The sequence below is a fragment of the Echiichthys vipera genome, assembly GCF_963691815.1.
Source record: "Echiichthys vipera genome assembly, chromosome: 14".
NCBI classification, from domain to species: domain Eukaryota; kingdom Metazoa; phylum Chordata; class Actinopteri; order Perciformes; family Trachinidae; genus Echiichthys; species Echiichthys vipera.
In genome coordinates, this window is record NC_139839.1 from 4,241,124 (window position 1) to 4,256,010 (window position 14,887).

A 14,887-nucleotide genomic window follows, 5' to 3' on the forward strand; every position below is an offset into this window, starting at 1 on the left:
ACCCTAAAGCACGGGGCACGGGACGGAGGCACAGTGGGAGGGCGCCCTGGTTTGTGAGGATGGAGTATTTGGCCGTACCTCGGTGGGGGAACTGTGTTGGATGCATGGATGACTGAGGAGGAGTGAGGAAGTGGACTGAACCAAAGACACTGGAGTCCATTCTAACACAAATGGATTCAACCACAAAAAACAGTTTGCAAACCTTCTGCGTTTGTGTTGTGCAATCAAAAGACAGATTTGCGGGTGCAGTGTAACTTTAAAGGTCCTTTTTAATGCTTCCATTGACGCCAGACACCCACAGTTACCGATCAGACTGTACAGAGCGGGAGTGTGAACACCGGAGACAGAGCGGACTGCGATGACTTTGCTACCAATTCTCCCGTCGGGTAAATTACGTAAAATGACAAATGAGCCCTAAAAATAACATCCTTGACGAGCTGCGTGTCACTGAGCGGCTCCCCCCACAGACGATCATAACAAGGTAATAAATAAAACAAAGTCCTTCACGTCGTCGTTGTCCCATCAGCCGCTTACGGGCGATCGTCACAGAGTTCCCGGTAACTTGATGAAAGGATCTGCTCGCTGCGAAGCGTCAAGCGTCGCCGCACTGCACCGGTAACGTCTCTTCCACGTCCGTGTCCCGTGTCCTGTTTATACTGTACAGTACTTTCGTGATTGGCTAATAGGTGCTTTCTGCGACGACACGTAAATTCACTGGAGACGGAGATTCGCTGTTTTGGTATCGACTGTAAACTGAAATCTGCTTCTTCTTCGGGCGTCCGTCGCGGGGATCAGGAGAGATGTGGGACGAGCTTCTTTCATTAACAAGGCGCCGGAGTCTCTGCACGTCCCGGGTCAGTCAGAGCTCTTCCGCCCGCATCAGTGTTGCTCCTGGAAACAGACAAAGAGTAAGAGGCGTTAGCGCTGGGAGGCATTAATGGCGTCTATGTGGTGTGTTCTGAAACGTGATGAAAGGGTACCGACATCTCGAGTGCTGCCCGACTCCTGGTGGTGAATCCCGTTGGCTGAATTTGCACCGTGCACCTGAAAGAAACACACATTATCAACGTGGTTCTGGACACGGTGAAGACGGAGATTACCTCTACACTGTAGATTGACATTCAAACTCCTCATCTCAGTGTTTCCTACACTCCCTCCTTGAACCTGTGACAGTGAGGTCTTACCGGGCTTTTGTCCGGATGCCTGCGCATGGCCTGGACCAGCTGGTCCACCTGCTGGTTGTGGTCCATGGCGTTCCTCAGGGCGTCCTCCGTGCTGAGCAGCCGCTGGCGGAGGCGGCTCACCTCTGAGTCCAGGACAGACGGGTCCAGCATGGAGTGCCGCCGGTGGTCAGGCGAGGACCGTTCCCGACCCTGAAACACATGCAAACAGAACAGGAAGATGCTCCATCAGCACATTTTTAAGAGTGCAATATTCACATATAAAAGGCACATTTTCATATTCACACAGTTCCTCTCAGGGATCGGTTCAGTAGGTGAACTGTTGCTCGCACACATTCACTTTGGAGCACCGGCCAAAACAGTGAGACTGAATGAGACGGACCTGCGTCGCTGATCAAAGGCTGTAAAGAGAATAACAAGCCACCGGCAGCACGGCCGAGCCGCACATTCATAGGTTACAGTGAGCTAATGCTAGCCAGCCAGCTAATGTTGGATGGGGTCATCACTATGTTCCCCGGTCGCATAAGTCTCCGCTGATTTAATTCAGCACTTTGTTCAGGGTTACAGTTAGGGTCAGGGTCAGGGGGTAGTGTTAGGGTCAGGGTCAGGGGTAGTGTTAGGGTCAGGGTTAGGGGGTAGTGTTAGGGTCAGGGTTAGGGGGTAGTGTTAGGGTCAGGGTTAGGGGTCAATGTTAGGGTCAGGGTCAGGGTTAGGGGGTAGTGTTAGGGTCAGGGTTAGGGGGTAGTGCCAGGGTCAGGGGGTAGTGTTAGGCTCAGGGTCAGGGTGTAGTGTTAGGGTCAGGGGGTAGTGTTAGGGTCAGGGTTAGGGGGTAGTGTCAGGGTCAGGGTTAGGGGTAGTGTTAGGGTCAGGGTTAGGGGGTAGTGTTAGGGTCAGGGTTAGGGGGTAGTGTCAGGGTCAGGGTTAGGGGGTAGTGTCAGGGTCAGGGTTAGGGGGCAGGGTCAGGGTTAGGGGGTAGTGTCAGGGTCAGGGTTAGGGGGTAGTGTTAGGGTCAGGGGGTAGTGTTAGGGTCAGGGTCAGGGTTAGGGTTAGGGTCAGGGTTAGGGGGTAGTGTCAGGGTCAGGGTTAGGGGGCAGGGTCAGGGTCAGGGGGTAGTGTTAGTGTTAGGGTCAGGGTTAGGGGGCAGTGTTAGGGTCAGGGTTAGGGGGTAGTGTTAGGGTCAGGGTCAGGGTTGGGGGGTAGTGTTAGGGTCAGGGTCAGGGTTGGGGGGTAGTGTTAATCAGGGTAAGTTAATGTTCCCCCGGTCACATACAAAGTGTAGGACCTGGGAACACGGGTGCGCTCCCTGTTGGATCTGGCGCCGGTCGCTTCATAACGTTAGCTGATAAAGTCATTTGCAAACGGCGAGCCAGTCGGATCAGCCCGAGTCTGGATGAATTATTCAACGTCATCTTCTAACAACAGCAGGATTTTGCCTTTAGCTCGCTAACAATTTGTCCGCATTAGCAAGCGCGCTAACATTAGCATCTCAAAGCCCAGTTTGTTCCACAGGTCAGTGTTTCCTCCAGGATGTTGATCAGCACCGGGGGAAATGGGGGTTTTGTTGTAGCACCTCAACACGGCGTCGACACATATTTTAACATTTAGCTTGAATAACATTTTAAAACCATTTATTTACACAATGTGTGTTAGTTGGCGTTAGCGGACTCCATTCCCAAGCTAACATTAGCTAATCCTTTGGAACACAGGACCTGTAGAGTCATGAGTCCTTCCTCGTCCTCACCAGTAGAAGCAGCTTTTCGCGCAGGGTCTTGATGTCTTCCTGGAGCTTCTGCTCCTTGACCCTCCACTCGGCCTTGTGCACCTCCCGGTTCAGGTCTTTCTCCATGTCCCGTGAGTGGCGATGGGACTCCAGGAGCAGCACCCTCAGTTCATTCAGACTCCTGGAATAAAGAGAGAGACACAGGAATAAACACAAACCAGTGAAGAACAGAGCAAATGTGAGGGTTTGGTGAGTGTTAGCTGTGAACCTGACGCCTCTGAAAAACAACAACAGAGAAGAAGTGCCGTCTTTAGGTCGGAGATGATGTGAGTCATGGATCCGCTCAGATCTTGTGCGAAGGTCATCATCATTAAAACCATCACCAGCCCATGATGTGAATGCTATAGCAGCCAGCGGGGCCAGTGGGGACTGTGTGGGCGGCCTCATCCCCGCACATGTCAGATGGAGGCCGCCTTCTCGCCTGCATACTTGGCTGTTTGCACGCATGCTAATATCAGTGAAACACACACACACACACACACACACACACACACACACACACACACACAAACACACACACACACACACACACACACACACACACACACACACACACACAAACACACACACACACACACACACACACACACACACAAACACACACACACACACACTGGGCTACGGTTTACTGTGACCAGGGCACCGCATGTTCCTTTAAAGTCCCACTGCAGACACGTTTTAAAAACTCTTCTTCCATGAGTCGTACTTAGTTTAACCTCTTCATCTCATCTTCAGTCTCTGATCCGGGGTCGGGTCTCGGGGGCAGCAGCTCCAGCAGGGGACCCCAAACTTCCCTTTCCCGGGCCACATTAACCAGCTCTAACTGGGGGATCCTGAGGCGTTCCCAGGCCAGTGTGGAGATCTAATCTCTCCACCTGGTCCTGGGTCTTCCCCGAGGCCTCCTCCCAGCTGGACGTGCCTGGAACACCTCCCTAGGGAGGCGCCCAGGGTTCATCCTTACTAGACTAAAAGCTCAGAGAAGGAGCTGGAGCTGGAAGCACATCTACTCTTTCTCGGCAAACCCGCTCCTGCTCGTGCCCACGCTAGGCTGAGACGTTCTACGCGCTTCACCCCGAGGTTGACGAGCAGGCGCAACTTTTCCACTTCCACGGGCGCCGCCATTGTTCTCCGACATATCTTGGTGGGGTCTGGGTCGGTTGAGCTCCCCCGAGTTTGTGAGTTGGAGGTTCCACTTCAACTCGGAAAAGTGCACTGGAATACTTGTCGGAGGTCCGAATGTTCCGACCTCCCACGGCACTGGAACGCAGCATGATATTCAGAACATACGGTTGACCGCAGCTTTAAAGAGAAGTGTACAAACAGCCCATCAAGGTGACCGAACACGTGGAGAGACTCAGCCGTGGGACTCCATGTTTTGGCTTCAGACGGGGCGTGGCGGGGTCCGCCTGTGGAGCTAACGTTAGCATTCTGCAGCTAAGGTATTGTTTGCGTATCCTAATTTTAGCGTCAGTGCTGAGATGGAGTGTCAGACAAACGCGTGACCCTTACCTCTCTTTCTTCAGCAGCTCCTGGCTGATATTGACCAGCTGCCCAGAGGCATCATGGGACTTCTTGGTCATGGACTCCAGCTCCGCCTCCACCCTCATCTTCTCCTTGGTCAGGGACTCGGCCTTCCTTTCCCCGGAGCGCACTTTGCTCTCCATCGCTGGGAGACAGAGAGAGAAACACAGTGAGACGTGTTCGCTGTGAGTTAAACTCGGAGCGGCGTTCCCAAAAGTCCAGGATGAACTCGTCAAACGTCTTTGTTTTTAAATATATTTATTAAACTGTCACAGAGGAGGAAAGAAAACAGAGAATATTCACTTTTAAGAAGCGGAAATCACAGAATTTTGCCTTTTTTTCTTGATAAAATGACTCGATTATGAAAATAACTGCTCTAAAACACAGTCACTGCTCTTTTCTAGAGAGGATTTTCAAAATAAGACACATTTGACTTAGGGCGCCCTCCCACTGTGCCTCCGTCCCGTGCCCCGTGCTTTAGGGTCCTTGTCCCCCCCTCCAGGCCCGTTTGTACTCACACTACCTGGGCCTCGGAGAATGCTTCTTGCTGCCTATACGTCATCACGCCGTAACACGTCACACGCATTGATGACGTCATGGCGATGCGTGGCTTTGTTTCCAGATCTTTCCGTAGACCTCGGAGTTTTTGTGCGTCTTGTCGACTGTTTTTGAATCTTTTCATCGACCAAATCTGCAGTAAACACTCCACCTCCGCATCACACCAACGTGAACCTTTCACCGCCATTGTTTTAAATGTCCGCGCATGGTCCCTCCTTCTTTTTTCTACGTCCCAACAGGCGCACAGGAAATGACCTCAGAACCGCCGTAGGCCTCGTGCTCGTACACGTGCGCACGCTCGTGCTCGTACACGTGCAAACGTGCTTTACTAAAGCCCACCTCTCCCAAACGGGCCGTGGACGGCAAGCGTGCCGCTCCTAGACGCGGTACGGTTGCACTCACACTGGTCAAAGGAACCAGACTTTAGCCGTGAAGCGTGCTGGGGAACGGAGGCACGGGACGGAGGCACAGTGGGAGTGCGCCCTAAAGGTAACATCCTACAGGCTTGCCCTCCGCATCAATCACTCGTACCCCGGGAACACAGAGAGGGAACTCACACTTACACTTTCCCCTGTGCCTCATAGCCGTGCAGACACAGCTGAGGTTTACAGAGTGGAACTATGAAACATTGTTCTCCTCGTGTTGTTCTCTTTAAATTGTTCCGCGTCTCTTCTTCAAAGCGCGTCGCTCCGATTATCCAAACGACATGAAGCGTGTGTTTGTTCTTTTGATGTCGACGGGACTTTAAGTTTTCAGAAGACGGCGTCGACGGATCGCTCAGCGATGATCAAAGAACGGAACGGTGAAGATGAGCATGACGCGCTGAACGGTCGACGCACACACACACACACACGCAGCACGCACGCACACAGGCAAACACACACACACACGCACAAACACACACACAGGCGTAAATACACACACAGGCACACATACACACACACACACACACACAAGCATCAATACACACACAGGCACACACACACACATGCACGCACACACAGACACACACGCACACACACAGGCACGCACACACACAGGCACGCACACATCCAGGCACGCACACACACAGAGACACACACACACAAGCGTCAATACACACATACAGGCACACACACACACGCACACACACAGGCACGCACGCACACACACAGAGACACACACACACAAGCGTCAATACACACGCACAGGCACACACACACACGCACACACACAGGCACGCACGCACACACGCAAAAGCACACACACACACACACACACGCACACACGCAAAAGCACACACACACACACACACACACACACGCAAAAGCACACACACACACACACACACACACACAGGCACACCAACGCACGCACGTGCGCAGAAGTACACACACACACAAATGGGCACACACAGACACACACACACACGCACACACACGTACACACACTTACACAGGCGTAAATACACACACAGGCAAACACACACACACACAGAGGCGCACACACACACACACACACACACACACACACACACACACACACACACACACACACACACACACACACACACACACACACACACACACACACACACACACACACACACACACACACACACACACACACACACACACACACACACACACACACACACACACACACACACACACACACACACTCACACATTTACCTCCCATCTGGGACTTGAGCGCTTCAACCTGCGACGTGAGAGTCGAGACCTCTTTTTCCCTTTTCAGCAGCTTCTCCATCGTCTCTGAAGGAAGACAAAGCAGCAGTCAGGACTCTCGCTTCAACACGAGACAAAGCAGCAGTCAGGACTCTCGCTTCAACACGAGACAAAGCAGCAGTCAGGACTCTCGCTTCAACACGAGACAAAGCAGCAGTCAGGACTCTCGCTTCAACACCAGACAAAGCAGCAGTCAGGACTCTCGCTTCAACACCAGACAAAGCAGCAGTCAGGACTCTCGCTTCACACCGAGACAAAGCAGCAGTCAGGACTCTCGCTTCACACCGAGACAAGCAGCAGTCAGGACTCTCGCTTCAAAATAAGACAAAGCAGCAGTCAGGACTCTCGCTTCAACACCAGACAAAGCAGCAGTCAGGACTCTCGCTTCAACACGAGACAAAGCAGCAGTCAGGACTCTCGCTTCAACACGAGACAAAGCAGCAGTCAGGACTCTCGCTTCAACACGAGACAAAGCAGCAGTCAGGACTCTCGCTTCAAAACCAGACAAAGCAGCAGTCAGGACTCTCGCTTCGAAACGAGACAAAGCAGCAGTCAGGACTCTCGCTTCGAAACGAGACAAAGCAGCAGTCAGGACTCTCGCTTCAACACGAGACAAAGCAGCAGTTAGGACTCTCGCTTCAAAACGAGACAAAGCAGCAGTCAGGACTCTCGCTTCGAAACGAGACAAAGCAGCAGTCAGGACTCTCGCTTCAAAACGAGACAAAGCAGCAGTCAGGACTCTCGCTTCAACACGAGACAAAGCAGCAGTCAGGACTCTCGCTTCGAAACGAGACAAAGCAGCAGTCAGGACTCTCGCTTCGAAACGAGACAAAGCAGCAGTCAGGACTCTCGCTTCAACACGAGACAAAGCAGCCGTCAGGACTCGTACCTTCAATGTTCTGCTTCAGCTTCATCTTCTCGTCTGAGAGTTCGTTATCTTCGATCACCTGAAGAAGAAGAAGAAGAGTTCAGAGAGTTTGAACCGGAGCAGTGACGCAGTGCACGTCCTCCTGTCCGCTCGGCCACTCACGTTAGCGTCGCGGGACGTGTAGCGGTCGGCCTGCACGGCCTGGAGCTGGTTGGCGGTCACCCTCAGCTGCTCCTCCAGCCTCTGCGCGTCCTCCTGGCTCTGGGCCTGGGCCTTCTGCAGAGCCTCGTAGTCCGTCATCTTCTTCTCCGACAGCTCCAGCCGCTCCCTCAGCTCCTGCGTGCTCTTCTCCTGCTCCGCCCGCAGCTTCTCCGTGTCCGCCAGCCTCTGCTCCGCCCTCTGCAGCTTCTCGGCGGCCTCCTCCAGCGCCTGCCTGCCGCTTTTGGCCTGCACCTCGGCGCCCCGCCACGCGTTTCCGCCCTCGCTCAGCTGCTCCTTGGCCTCCTGCAGGCGAGCGCCGAGGTCTTCGCGCTCCTTGGTCAAAATGGCCGCTTCGATCTTGTGCCTGGCCTTGAGGTTCTCCACCTCCAGCTGGTGCTCCGTCTTCAGGCTCTCCAGGGCGGCTCTCAGCTCCTGGGCGTCCTGCTCCTGGCCCGCCGGGGTGGGGTGGTCCCCGCTCAGCGAGGCCTTCAGATCCTCCAGGGAACGATGGTGGTCCGTCACTAACGTGTCAAACTTCACCTGCAGGAGGAGAAGAAGAAGAAGAAGGAGGAGAAGAAGAAGAAGAAGAATTCCATTAATTCAGTCCAGGGTCGCCGGTTCGAGTCCCTGTATGGAGCGTGGACTGGTGGCTGGAGAGGTGCCAGTTCATCTCCTGGGCACTGCCAAAGTGTTGTTGAGCAAGGCACCGAACCCCCAACTGCTCGGGGAATGATCCATTGCCAGCCCCCTCGCTCTGACATATGTGTGTGTGTGTATGTGTGTGTGTGTGTGTGTGTGTGTGTGTGTGTGTGTGTGTGTGTGTGTGTGTGTGTGTGTGTGTGTGTGTGTGTGTGTGTGTGTGTGTGTGTGTGTGTGTGTGTGTAACCTGAATAATAATAATAACAGAGCGAAAAAATTGAATTTCCCTTGCTGGATAAATAAAAAGGAATTCTTCTTCTTTCTAAAACCTGCAGCCACAGCGGACCTTTAGCGGATCAGTTTGAGACACCTGCTTCCGGGCTTCCGTAGATCACGGTTTAATGACTCAGGGCGCACTCACACTGTGCCTCCGTAGCGTGCCCAAGCACACTTCACAGCTAGTTCCTTTGACCAGTGTGAGTGCAACCGTACCGCGTCTAGGAGCGGCAGTGTGAGTAGGCCTGGAGGGGGAGGACAAGGACCCTAAGGTAAAGCACGGGGCCAGGGACGGAGGAACAGTGGGAGGGCGCCCTCACATGACCCTTTGAACTCGGGTCGTACGGATTTCAGGGACATGAAGCGTTTGAAGAGACTCACTAAACCGTTTCTACTCTTCTTTTAAACGTTTGTTCAAAGTGAAAGTGGCAGAATACCTTCCAGGCGTCCATCATCTCCATGTTTTCCTTGTTGGCCTGTTGGATCCTCTGCTTCATCTCGCTGACCTCGTGGCTCTTATCGTCCAGCGCCGTCTTCAGCGAGTCCACCTCCCGCCTGCCGGCCGCCAACACCTCCTCGTACCTCTCTCTGAGCTCGCTGCTCTCCTTGTGGTGCTCGCGGCCCGCGGACACCAGCTGGGCGCGGAGGGCGAGGGTCTCCGGCTGCTGGGCGTCGGGCTCTGGGGCGGTGTCGGCGGCGCTGTCGCCCTCGCCGTCCGCCTGCTGCGAGCTGGAGTCAGATCCTCGCAGTTTAGCCCGGAGGCTCTCCACCTCTGCTGCCCGGAGGCTGAGCTCATCCTCCAGCTGCGCGATGCGGCTCTGCTCCTCCACGGTGGTTTGCTGACGGGGGAGAGAGAGAAACGACATCAGTCACTGAGAGGTTCGAGTGCCGGAGCGCAAACGCGTCGTCGTTCTGAAGAAAAGGAGAAAGGGAATCGAACCCTGAGGGTCTTTGCAAGGATCGGAGACGGGCGAGTGCATTCCAGTGAATACAGAGGACGGATAAATGACTTTAGGCATGCGGACAGTGACAGACCGCGTGACCTGTTGGCTCCCTGCGGTGCTCCGCGGACAGAAGATGCTGCAAACACCAACGGGCTTGTTTGATACGTCACCTCTCAGGTGTTGTTCATTCATGTGAGACTGTGTGTGTGTGTGTGTGTGAGACTGTGTGTGTGTGTGTGTGTGTGACTCTGTGTGTGTGTGTGTGTGTGTGACTGTGTGTGTGTGAGACTCTGTGTGCGTGTGTGTGCATGTGCGACTGTGTGTGTGTGTCTAACTCTGTGTGTGTGTGTGTGTGCGTGTGTGACTGTGTGAGACTGTGTGCGTGACTGTGTGTGTGTGTGTGTGTGTGTGTCCATTATATAGATGATTAGATTTCAGATCAGTATTCTTGTTTGTTATTTGTTTAATTTTGGTGTTTTGAAACAAATCCTAACATCCCCTTTGTGAAACTGCCGTCCCTCAAAGGAGCCAAGGGGTCAAAGTGTCACTGTCCAGATATTTGAGCAAAGAGGTGAAGATGAGGAGAGCACGGCCATTTTCTGATCAACTAGAAGCAGCCAAGCAAATAAAAGTCACGCAGAGTCACGCACGCACACAAAGTCACACACGCAGAGTCACGCAGAGTCACGCACGCACACAAACACACAGAGACACACACTAGCACAGAGATAGACACACACACACGCGAACACACAGTCTCACACACACACAGAGACACACAGAGACACGCACACGCACAGAGTCTCACACACACACAGAGACAGACACACCCACACGCACAGTCACACACACAGAGTCACACACACACACAGTCTCTCACATAGAGTCACACACACACACACACAGTCTCTCACATACAGAGTCACACAAACACACTCACAGAGTCACAAATGCACAGAGACAGACACACACACGCGAACACACAGAGTCTCACACACACACAGAGACACACAGAGTCTCACCCACACACACGCGAACACACAGAGTCTCACACACACACAGAGACAGACACACACACACGCGAACACACAGTCACACACACACACACACACATGCACACACAGAGTCACACACAAACACAGTCTCTCACATACAGAGTCACACACACACACAGTCTCTTACATACAGAGTCACAGAAACACACACACAGAGACAGACACACACACGCGAACACACAGAGACACACACACACACACACACACACACACACACACACACACACACACACACACACACACACACACACACACACACACACACACACACACACACACACACACACACACACACACACACACACACACACACACACACACACACACACACACACACACACACACACACACACACACACACACACACACACACAGGTCCGTGTCAGCGTCTGAAGTGGAGAAAGCTCAGATCAAAGCCAGAAACACATCAAATCTGGTTCTTTTCACCTTGGTTCTCTGTCCCAACCTCAAGGACACTGCGTCACCAGAGCAGCTTCCCTGTTGGCACAAGCACACCTCACTGACGCGCCCACAAACACAAAGTGTCTCCTTTTCTTTTGACGCCTGAAACAGGGAACGCTCGTGACACCGGCGTCTGATACCGAAGAGGGTTCTCTCTCTGACGCCCGGCCTCTGAACGGTAAACGAGCGCTAACAGCTGTGATTTATCATCATCCTGTAACAACTGTTAAGGTAGAAATCCTAAGAGAGTCGCTAACAGTCGGACGTGGCTAACAGTGATTAGCTTGGGCAGTACGGTGAAGGCATTCAAAGGTCTTTTTTAACCACTAATGCTGCTGAAAATAACAGCAAACCTCGTCAGCAGCATGAGAGGAGTCCCTACACACACAACAAAGCGTCATCAGCGTAGAGAGTGAACCTGTTGGTGGGTTTGAGTCTTTTTTGGTGGTATTGTATCTTTTTGTCGTCTTTTTGTTGTCATTTTGCTTATTTTTTGTGTCTTTCTGTGTTTTTTTTAGTCATTTTGTGTCTTTTTTTTAACAAGCTACCAGTGATTAACTCGGGGCAGTACGGTGAAGGCATTCAAAGGTCTTTTTTAACCACTAATGCTGCTGAAAATAACAGCAAACCTCTGCAGCAGCATGAGAAGAGTCCCTACACACAAAACAAAGCATCATCGGCGTAGAGAGTGAACCTGTTGGTGGGTTTGCGTCTTTTTGTGGTGGTTTTGTATCTTTTTGTCGTCATTTTGCTTCTTTTTGTGTCTTTTATTTTAAAGTACCGTATTGTCCGCACTATAAGTTGCACCTAAAAACCTTTGAATGTCTCAAAAGCCGACAGTGCTCCTTATAATCCGGTGCTCCTTATATATGGACCGATATTGAACCACAACAGGTCTCCAACTACGGTGAGCAGCCGCCGACTCTATTTTCCCCCGTAGAAGAAGAAACGCGCGGTGCATGTTGAGATATACGACTGTGTGAAGCGTGCCGTTTCATTTCCATGTGTGTGTTTGTGTAAAGAGCCCAAAATGGCTCCTGTTAAGAGACACGCTTACGACGCAGAGTTTACACTCAAGGCCATTAGTCACGCAGTAGAACACGGGAATAGAGCCGCAGCCAGAGAGTTGAACATGAACCAATCAATGGTGCCGAAGTGGAGGAAGCAACAAGACGACCTGCGCCGAGTAAAGAAGACTGAACAGAGTTTAGAGGGAACAGAGCGAGACGGCTGCAGCTGGAGGACAAACTCCAACAGTGGGTTGTTGAACAGAGAGCAGCAAGTAGAAGTGTCGTACAATCACTGTTCCACTGAAGGCAACAGCGCTAGCACGCTAACTTAGCATCAATGAGTTTAGAGGCGGTCCTTAACGTAACCCCAGCCTCCACTGTAGCGTCTGTTCTATGCCCCTTATAATGCGGAAAATACGGTACATTTATAGGTCAGAAAAGACGGAAAAGCATAATAGGTCCTGTTTAAAATATCTCGATTCCACAAACCAAATCAATCTAATGTCACAAAGACCTTCCTTCATGCTTCTGATTGTAGTTTATTTGGACCCTGTGAGTAACTAGGTGTCCTGTAGTCCACAAACATACGACCCATACTCCACCCTACAAATACGAGTGAACGCAGTCATCAGAACGCTGGTTTGTAATCTATTAATAAAGTTTGACCGGCCCATCTGACTGTGTTGTTGACGTTCCCTTTAGCACAGCTCCATCTAATGGATGCAGAACGTAACCCCAGCCTCCACTGTAGCGTCTGTTCTATGCGCCTTATAATGTGGAGAATACGGTATTTGACCAGCGGCTGTGCATCTGAAACACAACTCCAACAGTCCTCAAAGTGTCGGCTCTCTTCTGACGTTCACAGCAGCCATTTTTATTCAGATTATTATCATTATGAGTGCGTTATTGGGCTCCATGTTACTGCTCCTCATCTCCCTAATGAGCATGGAGCTCGGGGAGATTCATCCACCTCACGGCTACAAAGGACCCATGTTCACATGCTGTTCGTCTCCAGATGCAGCCGGGGCCGGAGCTAAAGGCCGACCGTTAAAGTAAATAAAGAATATAATGCTAAAAAAACCACACAATAAACAGCCGCTACTGCAACAGAAGACGTGTGAAGCTCCGGATCAACAGGGACATGAAATGAAGACGTCTGCAGATATGTTAGTGTGTGAGGATGTTTTCTGTTTCCATGGTGATCAGTGGCATGTTGGGTGCATCTGTCAGTGCGCCCAAACACATCACACTCACCGGTCTTTATCAGCACTTACATTCATCAATTAAGTCATTGAGACTATTAACGGAGAAATCCTGGAGAGTGGCTAACAGTGGTTAGCTCGGGGCAGCACGGTGAATGCATTTAAAGGTCTTTTTTAACCACTAATGCTGCTGAAAATAACAGCAAACCTCTGCAGCAGCATGAGAAGAGTCCCTACACACACAACAAAGCACCAATGGGCTCCTTCCTTTGGTCTTTGATGTGGAAAAGTCTGGAAATGCACCTGGAAATGTTTGGAAAGTGTTTGAATGTGACTTTAGTTAAAGCTGCAGAAACCCTGCGTACATTCAAACACTTTCTCTGGACACGTTTGGATCCTTTAACTGATTTAATGTTATTTTTGTTTCTATAAAATCACATGAATTCATCCATGAAGTCGTTTTTTTTTTAGTTTTCATCAGAAAAAGTTGTTTTCAGCCTCTGAAACCTGGAAATCTCTGATTTTCTCTGTTTGATTTCACTTTAAACTGAATATTTTTAACATTTAAAGACTTTTTTCACCACGTTGGGACTTTTTATCAAGTACTTACTTTGGTAATCCACTGTATTGGACTTTACTATGAGAGGAGCTGGTACAGGGGCCAGTAGGCAAGTCTTTAAAACGCTCTTTAATAAACTCTGGCTTCACTAACTACGCTGTTGCTGCTTTGTTTTGTGTGTAGGGACTCTTCTCATGCTGCTGCAGAGGTTTGCTGTTATTTTCAGCAGCATTAGTGGTTAAAAAAGACCTTTGAATGCCTTCACCGTGCTGCCCCGAGCTAACCACTGTTAGCCACGTCCGGCTGTTAGCATCTCTGCAGGATTTCTCCGTTAACAGTTGTAACTTGAAAAAAACTGTCTCTGTGGATTATTTGATGGATGTAAGTGCAGAAAAAGACCATTATTATATTTGTCTGATTAGATATTTGGTCTTTTTTTGACCAATCATGATATCAGCTGCCAAAAAAAGACCATTACTGGAGCAAATCAGCAGGTTGACCTCATAAAGTGGCCGGTTTGTGAATTTTAAACGTATATTTTAAAAGATAAAGATGGAAATATTGTTCTTATCTCAGCAAACTGAGCTTAAGGGTCAGATCAACCAATACATGTGTGTTGATTTGAAGAGACGCCAAAGTCAGGTGGAGGTCATGAGTTATGCCGGGGTCAACACAGGAAGCAAACGTGTGCAGAAGCACGCAGGCGACAGGCAGAGGGCGCGTGCTCCTCCTGTTCAGCTTTACCCTCCTCTTCTCTAAGTCTTTGTGAAGCACGTCTGCCCTCGACTTTTCGAGGAGCAGGCTCTGCTCGAGCTGACGGATATGGGCGCGCTCCATCTTCCTCTGAGTCTACGGAGAGAGAGAGACACAGAGAAAGACAGGAGGAAACAGAAGACTGAGAG

The 14,887-nt window shown here is 51.0% G+C and overlaps 1 protein-coding gene across 3 annotated transcripts in view; it reads right to left on the reverse strand.

Moving 5' to 3' along the window:
• Positions 1-244: 244 nt before the first annotated feature.
• Positions 245-14,887, reverse strand: part of clip2 (CAP-GLY domain containing linker protein 2) — a 41,148-nt gene continuing 26,505 nt past the window's right edge. The window contains exons 9-18 of one of the 3 annotated variants that reach the window (XM_083926812.1): positions 11,200-11,250; positions 9,191-9,592; positions 7,800-8,378; positions 7,659-7,716; positions 6,713-6,796; positions 4,471-4,627; positions 2,923-3,082; positions 1,185-1,373; positions 985-1,044; positions 245-891 (exon numbers count right to left, since the gene is read on the reverse strand). In XM_083926812.1, coding sequence (XP_083782938.1) covers positions 880-891; positions 985-1,044; positions 1,185-1,373; positions 2,923-3,082; positions 4,471-4,627; positions 6,713-6,796; positions 7,659-7,716; positions 7,800-8,378; positions 9,191-9,592; positions 11,200-11,250 — 1,752 coding nt within the window. In that variant the 3' untranslated portion in view covers positions 245-879. Of the gene's footprint in view, positions 892-984; positions 1,045-1,184; positions 1,374-2,922; positions 3,083-4,470; positions 4,628-6,712; positions 6,797-7,658; positions 7,717-7,799; positions 8,379-9,190; positions 9,593-11,199; positions 11,251-14,729; positions 14,835-14,887 lie in introns of all 3 variants that reach the window. The other 2 variants (XM_083926811.1, XM_083926813.1) reach the window with 2 other exon arrangements.